General features: G+C 41.4%; 1 protein-coding gene across 3 annotated transcripts in view; it reads right to left on the bottom strand.

Moving 5' to 3' along the window:
* The window catches only part of Dis3l2 (DIS3 like 3'-5' exoribonuclease 2), a 314,214-nt gene that overhangs the window by 164,716 nt on the left and 124,003 nt on the right, over nt 1-25,495 (bottom strand). For all 3 annotated transcript variants that reach the window (XM_028789560.1, XM_028789559.1, XM_028789558.1), the window contains 2 exons: nt 10,867-10,967; nt 7,902-8,149 (listed from right to left, as the gene is read on the bottom strand). In XM_028789560.1, coding sequence (XP_028645393.1) covers nt 7,902-8,149; nt 10,867-10,967 — 349 coding nt within the window. The remainder of the gene's footprint in view (nt 1-7,901; nt 8,150-10,866; nt 10,968-25,495) is intronic.

Below are 25,495 nucleotides of genomic sequence, written 5' to 3'. Positions count from 1 at the left end.
CGTTCAAATGGTATTGCTTTCTGTGTACTTTCTTGGAACTGCAGTGACAGGTGCCTGTGAGCTCGTGGAGGCCAGAAGGGAGTATGATCCCCTGAAACTGAAGCTGATAATGAGTTTCCCCAGTGTGGACACTGGGAACTGAAGCTGGGCCATCTCTCTAGCACCACCATGATAACTTTCTGCAAATCTAAGACTGTTTTTGTTTTAAATTCAGTTTAACAACAACAACAACAAAAAAAAAACAACCCAGTACTAAAAGAGTAGAATTTAGATTTGCAATAATAGCAAACAAACACAGGGGTAGGTCCTGCCCAACCAGGAAGTCACAATGACTGAGAATATACTTTGAACATTATTTTATTGTTCATTTTGGATTTTTAACCTTTAACTTAAAAGTTAATTTAGTATTAGTATAAAATGCTTTTCCTGAAAGTTTCATTGTCTATTGCAGCTGTCATCTCATTCTATCTGTGCTTCCATTCTCTGAATCTAAGATCAGCATTTCTTCCGTTGCTTTCAGACCTCTGGCCAAGGCTCCTTCCCTGCCATTATTACTTTACCTCCCTTTCCCCTTTCCTATTCCTTCTTCACTTCATTACTTAAATATTGGCAACTTGAGCCCTAGAAAAACTATAACTCACATTTCCCCAACCAGTAAGCCTCTGCTGCCATCTCTGAGCTTTATAGGAGACATAAGTACAGTGTACAGTTATTTTTCTGACATAAGTTAACAAATGCTATAAATCACATAAATGGAATTAAACACAAAAGTTACATAAGTATCTCAATTTTAAAATGTCTTTGCCAATCCCAATGCAGAAAACATCCTTTGACAAAACAAACAATGCCATCATGAAGAAAGTCTTAGAGAGAAGGGGACTAGAGGAAAACATACTTCATCATAAGAAAAGCTACATATGATAAACACATACCAACATCATGCTAAAGAAACTCAGAGCAATCCTATATAATTAGGAACAAGACAGGATTGTCACTGTCCTCCTCGTTTTCAATACAGTGTTTGAAGCACTCTAGAGCAATAAGACAAGAGAAGGAAATTTAAATATACACAGGAAAAGAAGTGAGGCTATTCTTGTTTGTAGATGACATGATATTGAACATAAGTGATCCTTAAAATTCTACCAATGTTGATTTTACAAATTCTACAAAATTCTACAAATGTTGATCTAGAAATAATCAGTACCAACTGATAATAATCAGTACCCTTTCTGTATACTAACAACAAACTGAGAACAAAATCATGAAAACAGTCTCATTCACAATAGCCTCAATAAATAAAATATCTAGGAATAAGCCTAATCAAGTGCATGAAAGATGTCTACAATGTAAAGGTTTTAAATCTCTGAAGGAAAGGACTGTGGAAGTCAGTACAAGATGGAAAGACAACCCTCTTCAATATTTACGGATTGGTACAATTATTGTGAAAATGGTCATTCTAAAAAAGAAAAGCAACTTACAGAGTCAATGTGATCCCAGTCAGTTACAGTCCCTAGGACACTATTCAAACTGCACTAAAATTCATATGGAATCACGAAGCAGCCCTGAGCCAAAAGAGCAATGCTGGAGGGATTCCCACACCAGATTTCAAGTTCTATTGCAGAGGTATGGTACTAATACTAGCATGATACTGGCTTCTGGCACTATTTTTCTATGTCTAAGAGAAAGCAGCACCAGCAGTGCCTGACTCTGGGCACCTTCTTCCTTGGCATGATGAGCCTGCAGAACTAGCCTCATCTACCTTAGAACACAGAGACTAGGAGGTTGGGGGGGGTGTCCACCATGGGCAGCAGCTCAGAATTGTCAATCCACCAGAACTCCCGTAATCTCTTCAGCCAGATTAGGATGTTGTTTGGATAGTGGGAGCACACACTTTGCCAGCAACTGTTTCTGTTCTTGGAGGTGAGGGTGCTTCCATGCATGGAGGCATTCAGGGGTTCCTGAGGCTGTCTTGGTGATGAGGCTCTCTGGGAAAGCAACCACTTGGAAGCCTGTACCAGCACTATTCTCCTGCAGTCCCTTGACTTCTGCAAGATGCAGGGTTTTGTTTTGTTTTGTTTTGTTTTGTTTTGTTTTGTTTTGTTTTGTTTTTCCAAAGTTGATCCTTTCAGGCCACCAGGTGGAGCCCAACAGTCACACAAAAAAAAGAGCCCCCTTCCTCAGCCTGATTTGCTCCACCACCCCCCCCTTACCAAGCGAGGTACAGTCACAAATCAGAAAAGGACTTGTAAAATCTCACTGTTTCATATAACCCGGCCTCTCCCTTAGAAGAGTTATTTAAATAAGAAATGTGCCCCTGGAAAAGTAAAATATATGTGCAGGGACATGGTGGGGGCGGTTGTAATAATCTTACTAATTACTAATCTACTAATCTTGTAAACAATTCCTCTGTAGCATTAATTTCTGCCTTTTGCCTTATCTAAGGGCCTGGTCACCACTGCATTTTTCTGCTAACATTAAATAATTCACATAAAGTAATTTTAGCCACACCATCAATTTTTATCTATTCCCTAAAGAAATTCAGTATATTCCAAACCAAATAGAAGCCAGACGTGATGACTCACGGCTTTGATTCCAGTACTCAGAAGACAGAAGCAGGTGGATCTCTTTGAGTTTGAGGACAGCTGGTCTACACAGCAAGTTCCAGGACAGCCAGTGCTATATGGTAAGACCCTGTCTTAATAAAACAAAACCTTAATAGAAGTATTTGCTTCCATCAAATGACAATCTGAGGACTGGCCCTTTAAAAAAACATTCTTAGTGAAATCTAGGTGATAAAGAGATTCAAGCAGACCCCACTCAACCGTCTCCACTACATACCAAGGTGATCAGAACCTCTCTTCTGTTGTTTCCACGTTGCTTAGCCACTGGCTTCAGAGGAATTTGCTGCCCTCACTGAAATGAGTAATACTACAACCCATTCTCTTCACCTCACACCAATAACTTTGAGTTAAGCCCAGACAACCCCAAGTTCAACCATAAGCATCTCGTCTTTGCTGCACCTGAACGGACCTATTCATTTCCCCTCCAAACCCCCAAAACTTGTTAAATAATCTACGATAATGTCAGTTTGCTCTAGACCAGTTCCCTATACTACATCCTCAACCTATAGTGTTCCCAAAAAACACTATTTGTTCCTTATAGTAGCTACTGTGAAACTCTTCCATTTCCTTCAAGAGTTTTCCTTACATTATTTGAAAAGAAACCACAACAAACCTAGGAGGAAGTGACCTTGCTATCTTTGGGCTCATGACATCGTAGAAAGGATGAGGCTGAGACCGTAATCTTTAGAGCTTGGGTAGTAGGTTTTACAAAGGTCTGAGAAATACCAGCATGAATGTCACTATGAGAGTTCAGGAAGGAATGAGGATTTCCGAGAGCTGAGGAGCTCCTAAAACTGTAAATCTCATTACGTAACTGCAAATCATTCCAAAGAGGAACCAATGCAGCTCTTTGGTTATTCTGGACAAGAGTCCACTACTAAATATTAAAACTACTAAGTATGCTGTGATTTATGACAAAAAGCAGTGGTCCCTAATTGCCAGCAAGGGCTCACTAAGACTACCGTTTGGGTTTTGACAGAATTACAAGCCTAATAACTCACTAAAGGTAGTAGACATATTGTAGAGAGAAGTCAAATAAGACTCCGTGTGACAATTACAACATCAAGACAGAATATAACCCTACAGACCATGGGTCTCCAAACTGTAAAGGCTTCTGAGATTCCCTTAAAATGAGGTCCCAAAGTGTCACAGGGGATGCCAGAGAGGCATTACACCACATCCAAGACCAATGACTTCCTTCTTGTCTTCCCAGAGCTACTGATATCATATATTCTATAAATGTTCATAGTCTTTTCAATCTTTTTGCTAAACGTTGGACCCTCCTAACCCTGACACCCTCCACCTGATGTGTGCATGTGTCACATGCTGTTACCAAGCACTGATCCTGATGTCACGGAACTTTGGGTCCCCTTATTTTCCATTCCAAACTCCCCTCATTCTCTGTATTTCCTTGTCAACCTAGCTCTAGACCTGAGAGTCACTTTCATTTCTACCTCATCTTCTGACCAGCATTATCCTAAGGTATTTTTAGTTAAAATGAACTCACAGCCAAGTAAAATATCAAATAAGCAATTGTAATCCAAACAGTATCTGGGCTATAGTAGTAAAAGTATTAGAAACTATATGAAACCCCGAAAGAGGCCTGAGAGTCAGCTAAGATTTTTTGCATGGCCAACTGAGTTGAACTGAAAAGCTGACTATTTCATGGAGAGGTGAGAGTCACTGCTAGTAAGTATAAGTATGCAAAACCTTGGAGCCTTGACCAGACAACAGTCATCTAAGCAAACAGCAAAAGATGGGGGGAGGGGGGCCAGTGAATGTTATCTTGGGAGCCTGGTAGATTTAACAAAGGTCTGTTCTCAGGACCCTGTGGTTACACTACCACCAGCATCTACCATCTGAGGACTGCAAGTTCTAAGAGCCTTCTCCCTTTTCTTTCATGCAGAATTTCCTGTCTTTGTTTTCCCCCAAATCTTTTCATTCTACTTGTCTCCTCCACAGTTTTCCTGCTTCTGGTTCTTCCACTTCCTCTGGCTTTTACTCTCTGGCTGTTCCTCAGCCCCTTTCTATCCACTCTAGACTCTCAGTCCAGATCTGTTAGCAAAGAGTTTCTGCCTCCTAGGAAATGATCCTATATCTCCCCTTTCTTGTATCTCCTCCAAACCTTCATAAATTTATTTTCTTTCTGTGAAAGAACTTAAGACGAATTGTTTTGTACTATAGTGGGAGCTCAAAAAGACAGGACATTCATTTCTGATTTCTCCATGTTCCTTCCCAGAGAGTTGAGTTCACAATCCTGTCCATGAGGCAGAAGACCACAGAAGCCTGGGTTCCACATCTACTTCAAGCTACTTCCTAAAAAAACTATCTGTGGTAACTTGGTCAGTGCAATTGTCTGCCCCGTAGTTCTGTTTCATGATCCGGATTGCAGTGTGTGATCCACAGACTGGCCGTGTATGCTGCTGTGCAGGGAGATGGCTGCTGTGCCCAGTGAAGCAGAGGAGCTCGGCTCACAAGCAGAAGACAGCTGGTCTTGTCAGGGTGCTGGAGAGAAAAGCAGTATGCTTGCTGCTTTGCTAGTTATGAATTTCTCACAATCCCTCCTCCTGGGTTGTGCCCTGAGTTTGAGGAGAACCATAGGCTTCTAACAGTAATTCCCACATGATTTAAATTAGTGCAGGTGAGATTCCATTTCTTAGAACCAAATTATCTCTTTGCCATTTATATCAAGGGCTTCTATTAGTCACAGTTTCCAGAACTGCCTCGAGCTTGCTAACCCTGAGCTTCTCGGGTGGTACAGCACCTTACACATACTTAAGGCTGTTTACTGAACTAAACTTATCCAAAGACGAATCTAACTTTGGACTTAAAGAATTGAGTGAGGACTGAAGGAGCTGAAAGGGTTTGTGGCACCATAAGGAGAGCAACAATACCAACCAACCACAGCTCCCAGGGTCTAAACCACCAGCCTGGGAGCACTTAGGGAGGTATCCAGGGCTTCAGCTGAATACGTAAGAGTGGAGGGCCCTGCTGGGCATAGGTGGAAGATGAGATCCTTGACTTCATGAAGCATGGACGCCCCAGGGGGTGGGAATTTTGAGGGTGGGAAAGTGGGAGTGGGGGGTAGGTAGGGGTTACATCCACAGAGAAGAAGGAGGAGGGGTGAGGGGATAGGGGGTTCCCGGGTGGGTGGGGGATGGGGTAAGAGGACAACATATGAAATGTAAATAAAATATCCAATAAAAAAAATTATAAAAAAAAAGAATTGGTAATGATGTCAAGGGCAGAAGAAGCTCAAGACGAAGGGAAAATGATGAAAGCACAGGGAAGAAATTCAAGAGGATTAGGCACTGTTTATATGGCAGCTGACCATCCCTCCCACCCACTGCAACTACGACCTCATGCTCCTGGTCAAAGCCTGGCAAAGATGAAGGAGGAAACCTAGGCCACTGTAGCACATCATGTGCAGACTGGAAAACAGTGACCTCAGTTCCTAAAGATCAGTAACTGATAGCCAGAACAAAACGGCAGGGGACCACCAACAGCTCAACAGCTGCAGCTCTCACCCTCTGGGCAACAGACGCCATCTGAGAACCTCATTATGGAAAGCTGTCGTGCTTTATTTTATAAGTAAATTTTATCTTTTCACAAAGAATTTTGAAGGCATGGTTTTAGGAAATACAATTTGAATGTCTTTACATTACAAATGCGGACAAATCATAGTTTTTCATCTAGATATGCTAATTGTCAAGCTTTCCTTTGGAAGTTACATAACATGATTATCACTTTAGAATATCCTTTCTTTAGAACCAGTGAATACACTTGCTGTTTCCAAGGCCTGGATCCCTTTGTGGCTGCTGCCGCTGCACTTACCTCAAGCCAAGGGTTCCCGATGAGATAAGGGCTCAGCTGTGCATGGAATATATAAGGTCCTTCAGAAACCCACACCAGGAAGATTTCCTGACTACACCCTTAGACTTGAATACTCAGGAAATGGCCCAATCATGCTTGCATAATGGGATATGGTGGAAAGGCAGATAAAAGACAGCTGGATTTCCTGCTCTGACATGGCAGTTTCCCTTGTCACTGCCCAACAGAGTGTGGCAACACAGTTAACATGGGCAGGTGGCACAACCATCATCAGGCCCTTTGATTTGATGGTAAGAAACTGGCAAAGCCCGTGAGAAGGGCTATTTGGAGAGGCTGATGTCATTCTTTTATAATAAGTTAGACTTTAAAATGATGAGACTACAGCCACATACTTGAGAGCAGAAAAGAAAGCACAATGGTTCCTAAGTGGCTCTGAGACCATAGAAATTGCTCCAGTCTTCACAGAACTGAAAAAGGGGAATGGGGTGAGGTTTCTTAAATTGTATCAGTATGACACATGATCTGGATAGATGGATAGATAGATAGATAGATAGATAGATAGATAGATAGATAGATAGAGACATAAGTAGGTACATACATACATAGATGATACATACATAGACATATACATATATAGTTACATTCATATACATACATATATAAGTATATATGATACATACATGCATCCATACATATATACATAGATGACAAATGCATACATATATACATACATAGATACATAGAAACATACATACATACACACATGGAATGGATAGGTTTGCTTGTTTGTTTGTTTGCTTGCTGAGAAGGGCCTCATCATGTAGCCCTGGCTGTCCTAAAACTCTCTATGTAGCCCAGAATGGCCTAGAGATCCACATGCCTCGATTTTCTCAGTGCTGGAGCTAAATACTAAAGGGTAAAGGGTGAGCCATCATGCCTGGCTTAATACATAAATTTTACTTAGCTGAACTGACTAAGCATTAAGAATGTACAGGTAGAATAAATCTAACAAAAGCAGCACATAGAAGATCGCTATGAATAAGCCCAACACTCAAACACATCTTCATGTTCACATTAAAGCAAAGAAGCCATAGATTTCCTGAATATGGTGGGACTTCTCATATTTTAACATGAGGTCTGAAATTAGAAAACTGACTGTTTAGTACAAGAACTTACCTGTAGTACACAGGTTCCAGTGGTATTTATGACATAGCAGGAAGAAGTCTAGAATGTATTCATATTTTATGCCAAAAATAACGGTGTTTGCCTGCTAAGTCAAGCAGTCTATAGGTGACCTACAGGCAATTTTTAGAAGATCAGGGCCAGACTGTACCAGTACCAAGGCTTTTAGAAAAGAAGTAAGACCTAAAGTACATAAGCTGCTCACCTAAACCCTGCCCACACTGCCTTCATCCTGTGCCCTGCTGTTTTCTGTCAGAGATCACCTACCCCAGGGCAAAATTACAGTCCTCCTTCCAGTCTATGATGCGGCAGATGAACAGTGTGTTGGCATAGTCTTTAGGTCGAGTCATGAAGTCCTGGGGACAGTCCTTGAGAGGTACATAAATTCTAGGTACTCGGTGGTCTGAAGGAGAAAACAGGGCATATTTCTTAAATAGGTCACTGTTCTTATCGGCCAAGAGTTTCAGGATGCCGGTTGCTGCTCTGGAATGCTTTTTCTCCAAGATGTAAACCACCTGAAAACACCAAAGACAAAGTCATTGTTTCTCTAGCTGAGTATCAGTCAGAAAGTCAGCAGGGCATTATCTGATCACTAACAACCTAGCTGCTGTTCACCATGCTGTTCACCATGAAGTGGCTCTCTGTGATACTCAGTAATTAAGTGACCTATATGTAAGTTGCAACAACTTGAGTATTCAGAAAAAGGAAGAAACTATGAGCAGATGAATAAATTAGATAAAGATGCTTTTGATAGCCATGCCCTATGTCTTACAAAGACATGTGCAGCCAAGCAGGAATGGACGTCTCCAAGTATCTGCTCCACCATTAGACTCTTCCCACAAGAACAATGCCAGGATTTCCCAAGAACAAACCAGTAACTGCTTTCTTTAAAGATGTTATTAAACATAGAACATTACTGTTCTCAATTGGGATATGACTTCTATTTCTCTGCTGTCATCTCCTGTTTTCTCAAATGTGTCCAGAGAATGTGTAATGTTTGTTAAAAATCTTTATAATCACTTATAATAACTTGTAATTGGGCTCTTGTTGGATAATCCAATATCTTGGGCATTGACATCAATTGAACATCTTTTCTCATTTAATATAATTGTTTTGGTTCTTGGTATATATAGTTCTTAAGGAGTTTTTCACTGTATTGTGTGGACCTCTAGGCTTTAAGACCTCTAGCCCTTAAAAGAGTCTTTGAGTCCTACTTAAACCTCTCATAGACAGAGGCAGAAATCTTATTCAATTTCAGCATACTTTAGCCTACAGAAATGGACTTCAGTTGTAATGACAACCCTGTTTTCAATGCAATTTTGATAAGTCTGGTTTATATAGTAACACTGGACTCCTGCTTCTGTCTGCTAGTTATTCTGTGAGGTAGAAGATAATCTCCCAGGTTAGGCCAAGTATGAAAAGGATATCTCTGGCCTTCAAGGACAGAGTCTTCCAATTTAGAGTATCTTATCAAACCAGGATCTCCCTTGCTGGTACTACCTGGCTGCTCAGCATCTCTAGGTACAAGAGAGGATTCCCCAGGCCATAGGGACCATAGGCCTGTTGAGGAAGGGCCTTACTAGCCAAAGGCTAAGTCTTCTGGATGAGGAGAAAGGAGTGTTCTGTGTCAGGCTGTCCTTTTCACTGTGGTCTCTGGCAGCCTGGTGCTAGAGGGGGGAAAAGGGAATCCTGAGCCGAGTTTCTTGTAGTGGGGGTCTCTTGAAGCCAGTTAGATGCCTGCTGTCTTTTGGTAGGGAGAGAGGTTAGGGGCCTGAGGTAAAAGGAGAGCCCTTTCCCTTGGACATTTACTCTTCAGGGCTCCTAGTCAATTTCCTTTGCTGGTGCTGCCAGGGTTACCTGGTATTTCTGGAGACTTTCGTGTTAGATCTGAGAGTGAGTCTCCTTGCTCTACCCTCTACTGCTGGGCTAGATTCAAAAACACAGGGTGTGTTACCCTCTGACTTTTTCTAGCTCCAGAGTTCCTAACTAGTTCATCCCCCACTTTCTACTGTTCATAGTTCTCCTCTGAATGCTTCTTATTATATTCTTTCCAGGATTTATAGCTATGCTTAGGAGGAGGAGAAAAACAAGGCCATGCCATAGTGTCTGAACCAGAAGTTTTTGCTTGCACATTTAATTTTTGATACTTCTGAAGCACAGAGAGCAGCTGAGCATTACCTATTATACATCCAATGTCAGCTGCCCTGGGAGTGACACATACATTTTGCTTGGAAGTGCTACTTTTTCCTTATCATTTTAGGTCTAATTCATTATGAAATATTATCCAACAGAGAGAAGAAGAAAAGAGATAAGCATGGTGGAAGGGTGGCAGGAAATTACAGACAAAAGTTCTATGGACAGAGGCAAGGCTTAACTAAAGTCACAGAGGATCATGGCTCAGTGAACTCAGAATTTGATTTGACAAGGCAAGCAAAATGTATAATTTTTATGTAAACATTCCTTGTTTGTTTAATTTAAACTATAAAATAAAAAATTAAATACTGTACAGGTGAGACAAAACAGGTATAGCTTTGTCATATGTATGTTATATATAGTGTATAAATATGTAGTATATAAACATATATACACACACATATGTGTATGTTATATACAATACACAAATGATACAGAGTGATAATTTACACATTCTTCATGCCAAAAACACAGAAGGTAACCAAAGAACTGTGAGGAGAGGAAGGCAACCCTCCCTGCCCGCCCTGCACCCCACCTTACCCCCTCCTCGAACTGGGCTACCCACTCATGATAGCTATTCCCACTTAGCATATCTTAACGTAGTTGTCCCCAAGAATGCCTAGTGAGATGAAGCTCTGGATGACCCGTGAACAACAGCAAGACATACACAATATAACAACTTATAAACTCCCCACGTAGACAGGCAAGAGAGCTACTCTCAGCAAAATGGTTGATGTGCAACCCAGAGTAATACTGACGGATGGATCTGGTACAGGAAGCCTCACTACAATTTCACTTTATCTCTTGTCCTTGCATCACGTGTGCCACCAAGAGTAAGAGCCAACTGTGTTTGGTCCTAACCCGAAGATGCCACTAACATACAAAATCAAGCAAATAAAGACACACTCACATGTTTAAGTTACAGAAATTCCATTCGTTTCTCTAATTTACAGTCTCTACTGACTTTCCATTTAACTGAGCTATTACCATCCTGATGAGCATCCCCAGTGACAAGTAGAGAAAGTAGGTGGGAAAAGACCTTTGCTGACTTCTGGAGTGACTTCTCTGATAAGGCTCTTGTGTCCTGTGATGTGGGTGTGTTCTCATCTTTCATAACTGGAGCACTAGAATCTTCTTTTCCTAAGTCAGAGAAGAAAAAAAGAAGAAGAGTAACTAGTTAGTTCCACGTCCACTGGGCATGCAGAGATCTTTAAATTCATAGTAGGAAGGTTCATGAAGGTCAAGTACTCCACAGCACTTCTTCACAAAAGAAAAATGAACACAGGCAGTTGCTGGGCAGCAGTTTGGATAAGGCCAAACGTGTCATATCTGTGCCTGTGCTGAACATCTGCTCTTAGCAAGCTGCCTTTGACCTATCTAACATACTTACATATTAAATGGCATAAATGCAGAGACCATTAAAATTAAATTGCTCATGAGCCAAAGTGCCAGCAAGTAAAATGTATAGATCTTGTCCACATGACTCCAGCACACAGCAAAGAATGAAAGTGAAAAGCAAGTTCACTGTGTACATCTTGTAAAATAAATTAAATAAAATTAACATAAACCTTTACTTTCTTTTTAATTGGGCATTCTTATAGAGTGCAGGTAAGGGGTTACTCACAAGAACATGAGTGACCAATCAAAAAACTCACATTACCATAAAGTCCTATCCTCTCATGATTGACAACTTCACAGAAGTTAGCTATAGCACAGAATCCCTAAACATTAGCAAACTACTTTGGAAAGTACTTTAGTACCAGCCATAATGAAAAAAGAAATAAACTGTATTGAATGAATGAATGAATGAATGAATGAATGAATGACCGGACCCAATTCTGAATTTCCTAATTTTCAATTCTTATTGACAAGGGCTGTTGCTGTAACTGAGCACTTGCTAAGATGCATAAGGCCCTAGATGCAATCCCCAATACTGCTAGGAAGGAAGAAGATTCTTAGTGGTATCATAAGAATAAAGTGCTTAAAGACCTCTAATCCTAATTTTCTATTCTTAAATATTGCAATGCACATTCACCCAAGAAACTGAAATCGCATCTCCCCAAGGAATCAGTGTCAGGCTTTGTACTAGAAGCATTTCATTAAAAACACCCATGAGCAAAAGCAGCAAATTAAGACTTTGTGAAATTTTAATTTTTTTATTTTCACTTGTTAGATTATATTTTTCTCTGAACAACATTCTTCTCCAGCTATAGCAGATTTTTGATTAACAGGATCCATAATCAATTCACATAGCACCTGCTCCAGGAAGCTAAGAGAGACAGACATGCACTTATCATTTAGATATTTGCAAAGCTCAAATAAATACATAAATCCTTTTTCACAACTGGCTGTCTCTTCTGGGAAAGTTCTGGAACCACTGCTGTGGTCTCAAACTCAGAATGATGAACTGTATGTTTCTGTCTTTGCTGAAATCCACCCACCATAGTGCTACTAAAAGCAGAATTTTCAGTCTTCCAAAAAGGAGAAACAAACTCAACCATGGTAAATGACTTCTCTATCAGTAAAAGCATGGTAACCACTCAAGATCAACTTTTAGCTTAGATCAATAACTCAGAATGAAAAACAAACAAACAAAGAAAAACCACAAAAAAAACCAGTTGTTTTCAGAACATTTTTTTTTTATTGGATGATTTATTTACATTTCCTATGTTGTCCCCTTACCCCATCCCCCACCACCCCCTCGGAACCCCCAATCCCCTCGCCCCTCCTCCTTCTTCTCTGTGGATGTAACCTCTATCTACCCCCCCCCACTCCCACCTCCCCACCCTCAAAATTCCCACCCCCTGGGGCATCCAGCCTTCATGAGGTCAAGGTTCTCTTCTTCCACCTATGCCCAGCAGGGCCCTCCACTTTTACATATTCAGCTGAAGCCCTGGATCCCCCCCTAAGTGCTCCCAGGCTGGTGGTTTAGACCCTGGGAGCTGTGGTTGGTTGGTATTGTTGCTCTCCTCATGGGGCCACAAACCCTTTCAGCTCCTTCAGTCTTCACTCTAACTCCTCTATTGAGAACCCCATGATCAGTTCAATGGCTAGTTGTGAGCATCTGCCTCTGAATATGTCTGACTCTTGAAGGCCTCTGAGGAGATATCCATATCAGGCTCTTATCAGCATGCACTTCCTGTCTTCCACATCAGCATCTACCTTTGGTGATTACACATGGGATAGATACTCAGGTGGAGTGGTCTTGAGACGGCCCCTCCTTCAGTTTCTGTCCCTCACTTTGTCTCCATATTTGCTCCCTTGAGTATTTTGTTGCTCCTTCTAAGAAGGACCGAATCACCCTCACTTGGTCTTCCTTCTTTATGGGCTTCATGTGGCCTGTGAGTTGCATCTTGGGCATTTCAAGGTTCTAGGCTAATATCCAATAATCAGTGAGTGAATACCATGTGTGTTCTTTTGTGATTGGCTTACCTCACTCAAGATGATAATTTCTAGTTCCATCCATTTACCTAGGAACCTCTCGAATTCATTGTTTTTAATAGCTGAGTAATACTCCACTGTGTAAATATACCACATTTTTTGAATCCATTCCTCAGTTGAAGGACATCTGGGTTCTTTCCAGCTCCTGGCTATTATAAATAAGGCTGCTATGAACATAGTTGAGCATATGTCCTTGTTATATGTTCGAGCATCTTCTGGGTATATGCCTAGGAGTGGTATAGCTGGATCCTCGGGTAATGCTATGTCCAATTTTCTGAGGAACCGCCAGACTGATTTCCAAAGTGGTTGCACCATCTTGCAGTCCCACCAACAATGGAGGAGTGTTCCTCTTTCTCCACACCCTCGCCAGCATCTACTATCACCTGAGTTTTTAATCTTAGCCATTCTGACTGGTGTGAGATGGAATCTCAGGGTTGTTTTGATTTGCATTTCCCTGACGACTAAGGATGCTGAACATTTCTTTAGATGCTTCTCGGCCATTCGAGTTTCTTCCGTTGAAAATTCTTTGTTAAGCTCTATACCCCATTTTTTAATAGGGTAATTTGGTTGTCTGGAGTCTAATTTCTTGAGTTCTTTGTATATATTGGATATTAGCCCTCTATCAGATGAAGGATTGGTAAAGATCTTTTCCCAATTTGTTGGTTGTCGTTTTGTCCTATTGACAGTGTCCTTTGCCTTACAGAAACTTTGCAATTTTATGAAGTCCCATTTGTCAATTCTCGATATTAGAGCATATGCCATTGGAGTTCTGTTCAGGAACTTTTCCCCTGTGCCCAAGTATTCGAGGCTTTTCCCCACCTTCTCTTCTATTAGTTTCAGTGTATCTGGTTTTATGTGGAGGTCCTTTATCCACTTAGACTTGAGCTTTGTACAAGGGGATAAGAATGGATCAATTTTCATTCTTCTACATGTTGTCTTCCAGTTGAACCAGCACCATTTGTTGAAAATGCTGTCCTTTTTCCACTGGACAGTTTTAGCTCCTTTGTCAAAGATCAAGTGACCATAGGAGTGTGGGTTCATTTCTGGGTCTTCAATTCTATTCCATTGATCTTCCTGCCTGTCTCTGTACCAATACCAGGTAGTTTTTATCACTATTGCTCTGTAGTACAGCTTGAGGTCAGGGATGGTGATTCCTCCAGAAGTTCTTTTATTGTTGAGAATAGTTTTCGCTATCCTGGGTTTTTTGTTATTCCATATGAATTTGAGAATTTCCTTTTCTAACTCTGTGAAGAATTGAGTTGGGATTTTAATGGGGATTGCATTGAATCTGTAGATTGCTTTTGGCAAGATGGCCATTTTTATTATATTAATCCTGCCAATCCATGAGCATGGGAGATCTTTCCATCTTCTGAGATCTTCTTCAATTTTTTTCTTCAGAGACTTGAAGTTCTTGTCATACAGGTCTTTCACTTGCTTGGTTAGATTCACACCAAGGTATTTTATATTATTTGCAACTATTGTGAAGGGTGTCATTTCCCTAATTTCTTTTTCAGTCTGTTTATCTTTCATGTAGAGGAAGGCTACTGATTTGTTTGAGTTGATTTTATAACCAGCCACTTTGCTGAAGTTGTTCATTAGGTTTAGGTATATTCTTTTGTTTTAGGATGAAATGTTCTATAGATGTCTGTTAAGTCCATTTGGTTCATAACTTCTGTTAATGTCAAAGTGTCTGGGTTTAGTTTCTGTTTCCACGATCTGTCCATTGCTGAGAGTGGGGTGTTGAAATCCCCTACTATTATTGTGTGAGGTGTAATGTGTGTTTTGAGCTTTAGTAAAGTTTCTTTTCTGTGTGTAGGTGCCCTTGCATTTGGAGCATAGATGTTCAGAATTGAGAGTTCACCTTGGTAGATTTTTCCTTTGATGAGGATGAAGTGTCCTAGCCAGAGCAATTAGACAACAAAAAGAAGTCAAAGGGATACAAATAGGAAAGGAAGAAGTCAAAATATCGCTATTTGCAGATGATATGATAGTATACTTAAGTGACCCCCAAACTTCCACCAGAGAACTCCTAAACCTGATTTTCAGAACATTTTTAAAAACTAGTCTGGAAGGAAACACACATACCCGGTGCTGGTTTCTTTTGTAACATTATCTTACCAGTGTTTTCTACAGATTACACAATTCATTGAGAAAAAAAAGGAAGATAAAATTATAATTGCACACTACCTAGATATCTGATATTTAAGTGTTTGGACTTACAAAGTTAACCATCAAGTCAGAGTGGTGGGGAAAAAAAGCTTCCTTCCTTCCTTCCTTCCTTCCTTCCTTTCCTTCCTTCCTTCCTTCTTTCCTTCCTTCCTTCCTTCCTTCTTTCATCCTTTCTTTTTTTCTTTCTTTTATTTCATTGCCTTATCTGTTGTCTTGTGTCTTGGAAAATAGCTGAGGCTGACCTTGAACTTGTGATCTTTCTGCCTCAGCCTCCTGAGAGCTGGGAATTAAAGGCATGTGTAACCATACTCAGCTGAGATCAGTTTTTCCATAACAGCCCAAACCCAGGGCACGTCTCCTTCTGGGATGGCCACCAGACAGATGGCTACATTTTAAGGTGACTATCACTTTAGGTTCCATGCTGACAACAGCAAGCCTCCCAGCCCAGAAGATATGCCAGATTACATCTAAAACGAAAGGCCAAGAACAAAAGTGGGTCTAGGCATGACTTCCTTCCATCATACCTAAAACATGACTTTTCCAGGTTCTCTGCATTGAAAAACAAAGTTGCCAGTTTAATGAAAGATATTTCATTGCTTAATCTGAAGTCATTTATTAATTCATTTATTTGAGACATTAGATATTTATTGAGTTTAAGTTTAGAGGATTTGGCTTTTAGTAAGAGAAGTATGTTCTAAGCTCTCAGGAAACTTATATACATGAATGTGGAAATGGTGTTAGTAAGTAAACACTCTGTATATAGAAATGATAATTTGTGATGAACTCTCAGAAAAAAAAAAACCAGCCTTAAAGGAACAGGAAGAGAAATATGGATTAGAGGTTAAGGAATGGCTTATGAGGAAATGGCATTTACATCAAGACCCAAGGATGGTGTGGGCAAGAGTAGCAAAGGTGTGAGAAACGGCAAGTGTAGAAGAGGTGGGGGCAGGGCGTTCTTCATGTATGGTCCTGCCTACAGTCAAGGACCAGAAAGAGAACCAGAAAGCAGATGCAAAGATGAGTTATGCAAGAGATAAGAAAGGAACAACAGCAATGAAATCAGGTGGGACCTTCCTTGCAGGATACAGGAGTCCAGAATTTAAGCCTAGAAACAATGGGGATCTGGGTTTGTGCAAGAGTGGAATGGCCCAGAGTGGCATGGCCCAGGGCAAGACCAAAGCAGATTGAGAATATGCAGAGAGAAACGGCATGAGAACAGAGCTGTGGTACAGGCCTAGAGAAGTAAGATATATTTTACAGTTAAACTGATTGACTGGTGGCAATTTTATATGAGGACTTAAAGGTTACCGCATATGAACAGTGAGAGTCACTTTCAGCTTTATGACCTTGGCAGTTACATTGGTTACATTACAACACTTAAAATTTAGAGAAGGAAGAGAAATATAGATTTCTGATTTGGAGCTGGCCATACATGTTGATCACATCTGTGAGATCCTCAAAAGATGATGCTCAACAATCAGCTCAATACAATTCAAAAGTGACAGGTAGATTAGCTTGAAATACAGTTTGTATGCTATGTACTTCTGTACTTAAACTTTCAGTCCACCATGTAGAGCAAAGGTTAGACACAAATCTATAACTATTAAATCCATAAAACTTTTCCACTGCTCCACACAAAGTGAGGAAACAGAAATGGTCTAGTAAGACATTCACAGTAGTTATCAACGGGTTGGAGACACAGTGCTGGGTGGGAAAGAGCTGCCACAGGAGAAAGACATGGCTGGGAGAGAGGTGGGATAAGTTCCATGGCAGAGACTCTAGTTACTGCCCATTTCTAGTCTCTTCTTTCCTAGTAATGAGTGCTCCAAATTTTAGCAGGGCAGCCTGGTCAAAAGACCATGTTCTCTAGGATTTCTTACAACTATGAAGGGCTGCCATTTTGGCCATAGCTTTAACCAGTAACATGTGGGGGAAAGTATTACCAGTATCTTTCAGGAAGGATCCTTCAAGTCCAGAGATCCAGCTTTCTCTTCCCTCATACCTGCTGGTGGGAATGCAGGAGAAATCTGCTTCACCATGAGTACTCGCTCTGGTTTTGGAGGCCAGCAGAGCAGCAGGACAGGAGGAACCTGTGAGGTTACCCTGCAAGCCATCGCCTGCCCATATCTGGTCTTCTTTAATGTGTGAGAGGCATAACTTCTTTTCATTTAAGCCACCACTATTTTAGGATTCAAAGCTATTCTCAGCAGAACATATTTTCTAACATACAGGTTCAGACAAAGAGAGTGACAAGCTCAGACACTGTCCCTTACAGCATCCCAGAAGCCAGAGATGATTCTCTCCTGGGAGTATACAGCCCAAGGTTAGGATTATGAAGCTGCTAGTGCTCTGGAGTCGGCAGACAATAGAGCAAGCAAGCTTTGAACGCTGGGATTACAGTCCACATGAGACACAACAAAGCCTTAATCCCAACAGTAGCAGGAATGGCCAGCAGAGGTCATGCTTCATGAGGGGAGGAGGGGAGGAGAGGGAGGGAAGGACAGAAGAGAGGAGGAAGGGGCTGCTAAGTATGTCCTCATCACTAGGAATGATGGGTCTGAAAAAGTAGGAAATGAATTTAAATTTAAAATGCTTTTGATGGACTGTCAGGAACACTGCTCTGACAGAGCTGTGGAATACCAGCATGGACCTGAGCACTGGGCAGAGCTGTGGAATACCAGCATGGACCTGAGCACTGGACAGAGCTGTGGAATACCAGCATGGACCTGAGCACTGGACAGAGCTGTGGAATACCAGCATGGACCTGAGCACTGGGCAGAGCTGCTAGTGGTTCTCAATAGGGAAATGGTTGTGACCTCCACAGTGCTGTTTGCCACACTGAGGACAGAGCTGCCAGCTCTGAAGTCCTTTCTGTTGAAAACAACTCTAGACCAAATATTTATTTAAAAGATAATTTTATTTTTATTACTTTATCATATATTTATTAATTTATTTGTGTGCATGTGTGTGCACACACATATGTGCACACTTGGTCCACGATAAGCATGTAGAAATCAGAGTTGGTTCTCTCTTTCTCCCAAGCAGATCCCAGGGATCAGACAAAGGCCTTTGGGCTTGATGGCAAGCACCTTTACCTGCTGAGCCACCTTACCAGCCCTAAAGGAGAATTTTTTTCAAAACTAGGTACATTACTAAGATAAACAATTTTTCAAGACTCCCTGAAAAATACTACAGAAAGTCAAGTAAAATACTATCTCTTTCTATGGATGATCTGAAATTCTATTCAAACAGTTTGAAAGTTCTAGTATACTAGAGTTAGCATTAATACTTGTCTAAGACCAAATGCAACTCAACCTTAGAAAAATTATACTGATTGGCTATTTCCTATAAAAATAATAGGCCAACAAGCTTAATGATTCTTAACACTTTAAAAGCATATCAGACATTTTCAGGGCTGGCAGACCACTTGCCTAGCATACATGAGGTTCTAGGCTTAATAGCCAGCACCACAAATAATTAATAATAACTTTTTAAAAGGTTTGTTTAGAGTCTGGAGAGAGAGCACGCAGTGTTTAAGGTTGCTTGCTATTCTTGCAGAGGACTCGGGTTTGGTTCACAGTCCTCATAGGGTAGCTAAAAGCATCTATAACTCCAGTTCCAGGAGCTCCAGCACACCTTTCTGGCCTCTCTGGACACCAGGCACACATGTGGTATGCATACATATACAAGTAAAACACTCACATGCATTAAAAATAAAAAAATAAAAACCAAGGCTAAGGCCTTTAAAAGTAAGGAGAGGGGTGTTAATCTTACAGATTGAAAGAGCAGTACACTCATATGGCAAATCCAAGCCTATTCTATTCTGAACAAAGGACAACAAAAATCTGTAATTTCCAAAATTTTTAATTAACAAGTCTCAACATGCCGAGTCTCAATATCAATCAAGTAGGAAACCTTACCTCATGAGCTCCTCTTCCCAGTGAAATGTACAAATGACCACATGGTCCTCACAGGGCGGGGGAACATTCACTATGAATAAACATTTCATCTGCTTTAAGACATTGTGGGCATAATGAACTGCTGATTAAGGTAGGAAGCAGCTCCTGCAAGCACTAAGGCTCAGGAGAGACAGTCCCTGGGGCACCAAATCCCAGACCTAGTGAGTTTCTCACTCTCCTGTAAAGCTAACAGAACCACAAAGCCAGAGAATTTTCTCATCATATTCTTTTCCCTGCATGTACCTTACCTCACTGCATGCACAGTGCAGCTTCATACTATGGCAGAGCGCAGTGTTAATCTGTCTTACCAGGAAGAACAGAGCCAGAGTTGGGAGAAGGACTGAAGGGGATAGGAACTCCACAGGAAGATCAACAGAGTCAACTAACCTGGACCCTTGGCAGCTCTCAGAGACTGAACCACCAACCAAAGATCATACATGACTAGACCAAGAGTCCCTCCCATCCCCCCCAGCACATAGGGCTGTCCTGTCTTCCCCCACTGGGAGAGGATTTGCCTAACTGCAAAGACTTGATGCAGGGTGTGAGGATACCCAAGAGGGCCCCAACAGCTCACAGGAAAAGGAGAAAGGGGATAGGAGAAGGGACTCTGTGAGGTGGTTACTAGGGGAGGGCAGCATTTGAGATGTAAACAAATAAATTTAAAAAAGAAAGAGCTTGCTTTTGGCAAGATGGCCAATTTTACTATATTAATCGTGCCAATCCATAAGCATGGGAGATCTTTCCATCTTCTGAGATCTTCGATTTCTTTCTTCAGAGACTTGAAGTTCTTGTCATACAAGTCTTTCACTTGCTTGGTTAGATTCACACCAAGGTATTTTATATTATTTGCAACTATTGTGAAGGGTGTCATTTACCTAATTTCTTTTTCAGCCTGTTTATCTTTCACGTAGAGGAAGGCTACTGATTTGTTTGAGTTGATTTTATAACCAGCCACTTTGCTGAAGTTGTTCATTAGGTTTAGGAGTTCTCTGGTGGAAGCTTTGGGGTCACTTAAGGATACTATTATATCATCTGCAAATAGTGAAATTTTGACTTTTACCCTTCCTATTTTTATTCCTTTGACTTCTTTTTGTTGTCTAATTGCTACAGATTCAATGCAATCCCCATTAAAATCCCAACCCAATTCTTCACAGAGTTAGAAAGAGAAATTCTCAAATTCATTTGGAATAGCAAAAAACCCAGGATAGCCCTTTCTTCTTCAACTGCTTGCCTTGTGATACCGAGCAACTGCTAAATCCTTCTACTTCCATTCACAGCTGCTGCTGACCATTGTTGGGGACTACAGACTGCACATTGACTCCTTCCAGTCTGGGCCCGAGCACTGAGCAGATCCCAGGCGGCTGCTCTGCACCCAATCTCACAAAACCCAGAGGAAGTGGGCTTCCCAAGAGCTCTAACCCAGGCAGTATCCTAGGTAAGGAGACAGCAACACCCGCCCCAAACAGGAAGTAACCGGGACCCACTGGGACCCAGGAATTCACTCCTGGCCTGGAGCACTGGTTCCTTCCAGTCTGGGCCCCAGCACTGAGCAGATCTTGGGCCTCAACTCTAACCCCAGTAGTAACACCCACCCCACATAGTTCTGAAACAACATAGAGACATGTTCAATATCTTTAATCATCAGGGAAATGCAAATCAAAACAACCCTGAGATTCCATCTCACACCAGTCAGAATGGCTAAGATCAAAAACTCAGGTGATAGTAGATGCTGGCGAGGGTGTGGCGAAAGAGGAACACTCCTCTATTGTTGGTGGGATTGCAAGATGGTGCAACCCCTTTGAAAATCAGTCTGGTGGTTCCTCAGAAAATTGGACATAGCATTACCTGAGGACCCAGCTATACCACTCCTAGGCATATACCCAGAAGATGCTCGAACATATAACAAGGACATATGCTCTACTATGTTCATAGCAGCCTTATTTATAATAGCCAGAAGCTGGAAAGAACCCAGATGTCCTTCAACAGAGGAATGGATACAGAAAATGTGGTACATTTACACAATGGAGTATTACTCAGCTATTAAAAACAATGAATTTGAGAAATTCTTAGGTAAATGGATGGAACTAGAAATTATCATCCTGAGTGAGGTAAGCCAATCACAAAAGAATTCACTCATGGCATTCACTCACTGATTACTGGATTTTAGCCCAGAAGCTTGAAATACCCAAGATTCAACTCACAGACCACATGAAGCTCATGAAGAAGGAAGACCAAGTGGGGGCGTTTCGGTCCTTCTTAGAAGGAGCAAGAAAATACTCATGGAAGCAAATATGGAAACAAAGCGTGGGACAGAAACTGACGGAGGGGCCATCCAGAGACTGTTCCACCTGGGTATCCATCCCTTGTGCAGTCACCAAAGGTAGATGCTGATGTGGATGCCAGGAAGTGCATGCTGATAGGAGCCTAATATAGCTGTCTCCTTAGAGGTCTGCCAGAGCCTGAAATATACAGAGGCGGATGCTCACAGCTAACCATTGAACTGATCAAGGGGTTCCCAATGGAGGAGGGAGAGAGAAGACTGAAGGAGCTGAAAGGGTTTGTGGCCCCATGAGGAGAGCAACAATACCAACCAACCAGAGCTCCCAGGGTCTAAACCACCAGCCTGGGAGCACTTAGGGAGGGATCCATGGCTCCAGCTGTATGTGTAAGGGAGGATGGCCCTGTTGGGCATAGGTGGGAGAAGAGATCCTTGGTCTCATGAAGGCTGGACACTGTGTGTGTGTGAATTCCAGAGTGGGGAGGTGGGGGAGGTAGATAGGGGCACATCCGCAGAGAAGCAGGAGGAGGGGCAATGAGATAGGGGGTTCCTGGGTGGGGGTTAGGGGGATGTGGTAAGGGGATCACATCTGAAATGTAAATAAAATATCCAATAAAAAATAAAAAAAGAAAGAGCAGAGCCAGAAGATGACAGGATGTGTGCACTAGCTATGGTGACCTTCTATCCACACAAGATCAGAGTAAGATGAAAAGGCCACAAAATGTCAAGTCAAGGTACTGTTTCCTCACCAAAATATCTAAGGTACGTCAGACATTACTGTCTCCCTCCCCAGGGTTCACCTGGGTTAGAAGGCAAACAAAGTTATATACTTTGGAAGTATATGGCTTGGTAATTACAAACAAGCAGTGTGTCCCAAGGTTATATGATAGGAACTGGGTAGAGTTGACAGAGCCTTAACTTCCCAGCTGAAGTAGGAATGCTGAGTAGGAGCTGGCTGGAGGCACAGACCTTGGGGTAATTTCAGAAGGGATAAAAACATCAACAAAGGCACCTAATCAAGGATAAACTGAGCAGAGGATAGAGCATAGGAAGGGTTTGTATATCTGAGTGTAAGGACCAGACCATAGAAGGCCTCATATGACACTCCAAGAGTTCTAGTTTATACCTTGAAGATAGAAAGTCATTGAAATTTTTGACATTAATGTGATCAGGATTATATTACATAAAAAGTCAATGATGGAAAGGTTGTAAAAGCCAGATGATCATGGAGTTTGCTGTAAGATTGTGTCTCCTGGTAATATCAGAAGTGACACTATATAAAGTCTTACCAACATGACCGCCCAAATAGGAACTGAACAAGAACACCAATGGACATGCCAAAAGAGATGAGGAAAGGCCTGCACGGCCTCAACCTTACACAGCAGGCAAGGGAGGGAAGCTGGAGCAAGAGAAGTACTCTGCCCCAGGAAGAGCACACCAATACGTAGTCCAGGAATGTCAAATGCTTAGCCCTTAAAATATACATACAAGGAACACTATACAGAGGGCACGGGTCATATTTGGGATTATCTGTGTTTATACATACATACATACATACATACATACACACATACACACATGTGCAAGCAATAATAGTGAGAAAAGAGTCCATGAATTTGAAGGAGAGTAGGAATAGCAATGTGGGAAGATTTGGAGGAGGAAAAGGGAGAAATGTTGTAATTATAGTATAATCATTTTTGGTTTGGGTTTTGGTTTCTTGTTTTTGTTTTTAGAGACCGGGTTTCTCTGTGTAATAGTCCTGGCTGTCCTGGAACTCACTCTGTAGAGAAGGCTGACCCCAAACTCACAGAGATCTACTTGCTTCTGCCTCCTGAGTACTGGGATTAAAGGTGTGCCCCACCACTACCCAGTCTATAACCTTTTTAAAAAAGTCTATGGTCAACCTAGCTTCTTTTAAAATTTTCTCTTTGCTTTTGATTTTTATCAAGTTTCCACCTTATCTAAACTTACATTTTCACCTGTTTCAGAATATCTCGGCCAGCTTCTCAAAGTCACTTGCTTGCCCTTTTTGTCTCATTTCCTGCTAGGACTCAAACTACTCTTTAATCACATCATTCTGTGCTTTAGTTTCTATCTTTCTCTGTGCTGTCCTCTGAATACATTTTTCTTACCATCTTCCAATTTATTTACTGTCCTCTACCAATTTTCAATGAGCTCTATCAACTTTTTTCTCGTCACACTAAGTAAGTGAATTCTTTTTCTCATTCATTGAGTTTTAATTTCACTAATGTAAAGTTATTCTTGTTTCTTTTCCAATTTGCTATAATATGACTCAGAGTTTTGTTTTGATTTTTGGCTTTTGGCTTTTTTTTCCAAGACAGGGTTTCTCTGTGTAATAGACCTGGGTATCTTTAATTCTCTTTGTAGACCAAGCTGGCCACAGAGATCCACCTGCCTCTATATCCTAAGCACTAGGATTAAAGGGGTGTACCGACATGTCCAGCCTAGTTTTTTATTTTTTGCAAGTATCTCCAGGCTTATCTTTTATTTATTTTAACAGGGAAAAGTGAAGTTTTCAGACTGAGATGATTTCAATATCTAATAATATAATTTTTAAAACTTTTATAGATGATTTGGCTGCATATACAGGCCCTCAGAGGTCAGAGAGGGTGCTGGATCCTTCAGGTCTTGAGTTACAGGTGGACATAAATTGCCATGTGGGTGCTGGGAGTTGAACCTGAGTCCTTTGAAAAGCAACAAGTACTCTTAAGCACTAACCCATCCCTCTAACCACTGATAAAATTTTTAAAAGGGACTCCTTTGTGGTTTCTTACTGGCTTTAACTCTAGGTCTCTGCTTTCCTTGAGTGCCTGAGTATATTTATGTACTGATCACTGTAGGAGGTTGATCTGGTGCTGCTATGTATTTGAATGCTAAAAATGCCCCCCACCCCAAGATCTGGATGCCCCCAATGAGGAAATTCTGAGGTACTCCAGCTTTTGTTGTATGAACCCTGCTCCCCAAGTTAATTTATCAATAGAAGGCTGAAGCCTAGGATTAGCCAATAGATAGAGGTAGGGGATTTTCAGTTACCTGGCTGGGGGCCGCAGGTAGAGAGAGAAAAGAAAGAAGAAAGTGGGGCTGGGGGGAGGCTACCATGAGAAGAGATGGACCATGAGCATGTGGCCAAGAGAAACAGCAAGTAACAAGGGCTATGTGTGTGGCTGGGACATAAGTTAGAATAGCTCCAAAGCCTGCCTAATCTAGGCTGACAGCTTGCAAATGAAATGCCTGGATTGTGTATCTTTTATATGAGCTAGCTAGAATTTATAATTCCATTTACAGATCACTGAATAATCTGAGGCCTATGCTTAAGAAATCTTTCTTTTAAAAGAATTTCCACCTGATTTTGCCAGATAGCCAGAGACATTGCCAGCCCGTCAACCAATCAAGAGTGGAGATCCCTTACTTGCCCCAGTCAGTCACCTTGACCCTGAACTACAGATCCATAGTCGAGGCTGTTCTAGGTCTACCCTGATGGTGGAGTCTGAAGGTCTCAGATTCTTGTCAAGAATCTGGGCTTTTTTTCTAGCTCCACAACCACTAATCAAATTCTCAATGTCATCCGGACTATTTAAAAAATTTTTCAAATTGATTTTATTTACTGTGTATGACTGTTTAGCCTACATGTATGTAAGTGTATCACGTATGAATAGTGCCTGCAGAAGTTAGAATAAGGCACGGGATCAAGAACTCCATAAAACTGGAGTTCTGAATGGTTGTGAGCCACCATGTGGGTGCTGGGAGCTAAACCCAGGTCCTCTGCAAGAGCAAAAGTGCTCTTTATTACTCAGCAGCCC

Source organism: Grammomys surdaster, unplaced genomic scaffold, assembly GCF_004785775.1.
Source record: "Grammomys surdaster isolate TR1022 unplaced genomic scaffold, NIH_TR_1.0 125846, whole genome shotgun sequence".
NCBI classification, from domain to species: domain Eukaryota; kingdom Metazoa; phylum Chordata; class Mammalia; order Rodentia; family Muridae; genus Grammomys; species Grammomys surdaster.
Note: the sequence above shows the minus strand (reverse complement) of the source record. Positions and strands in the feature narration are given on the sequence as shown.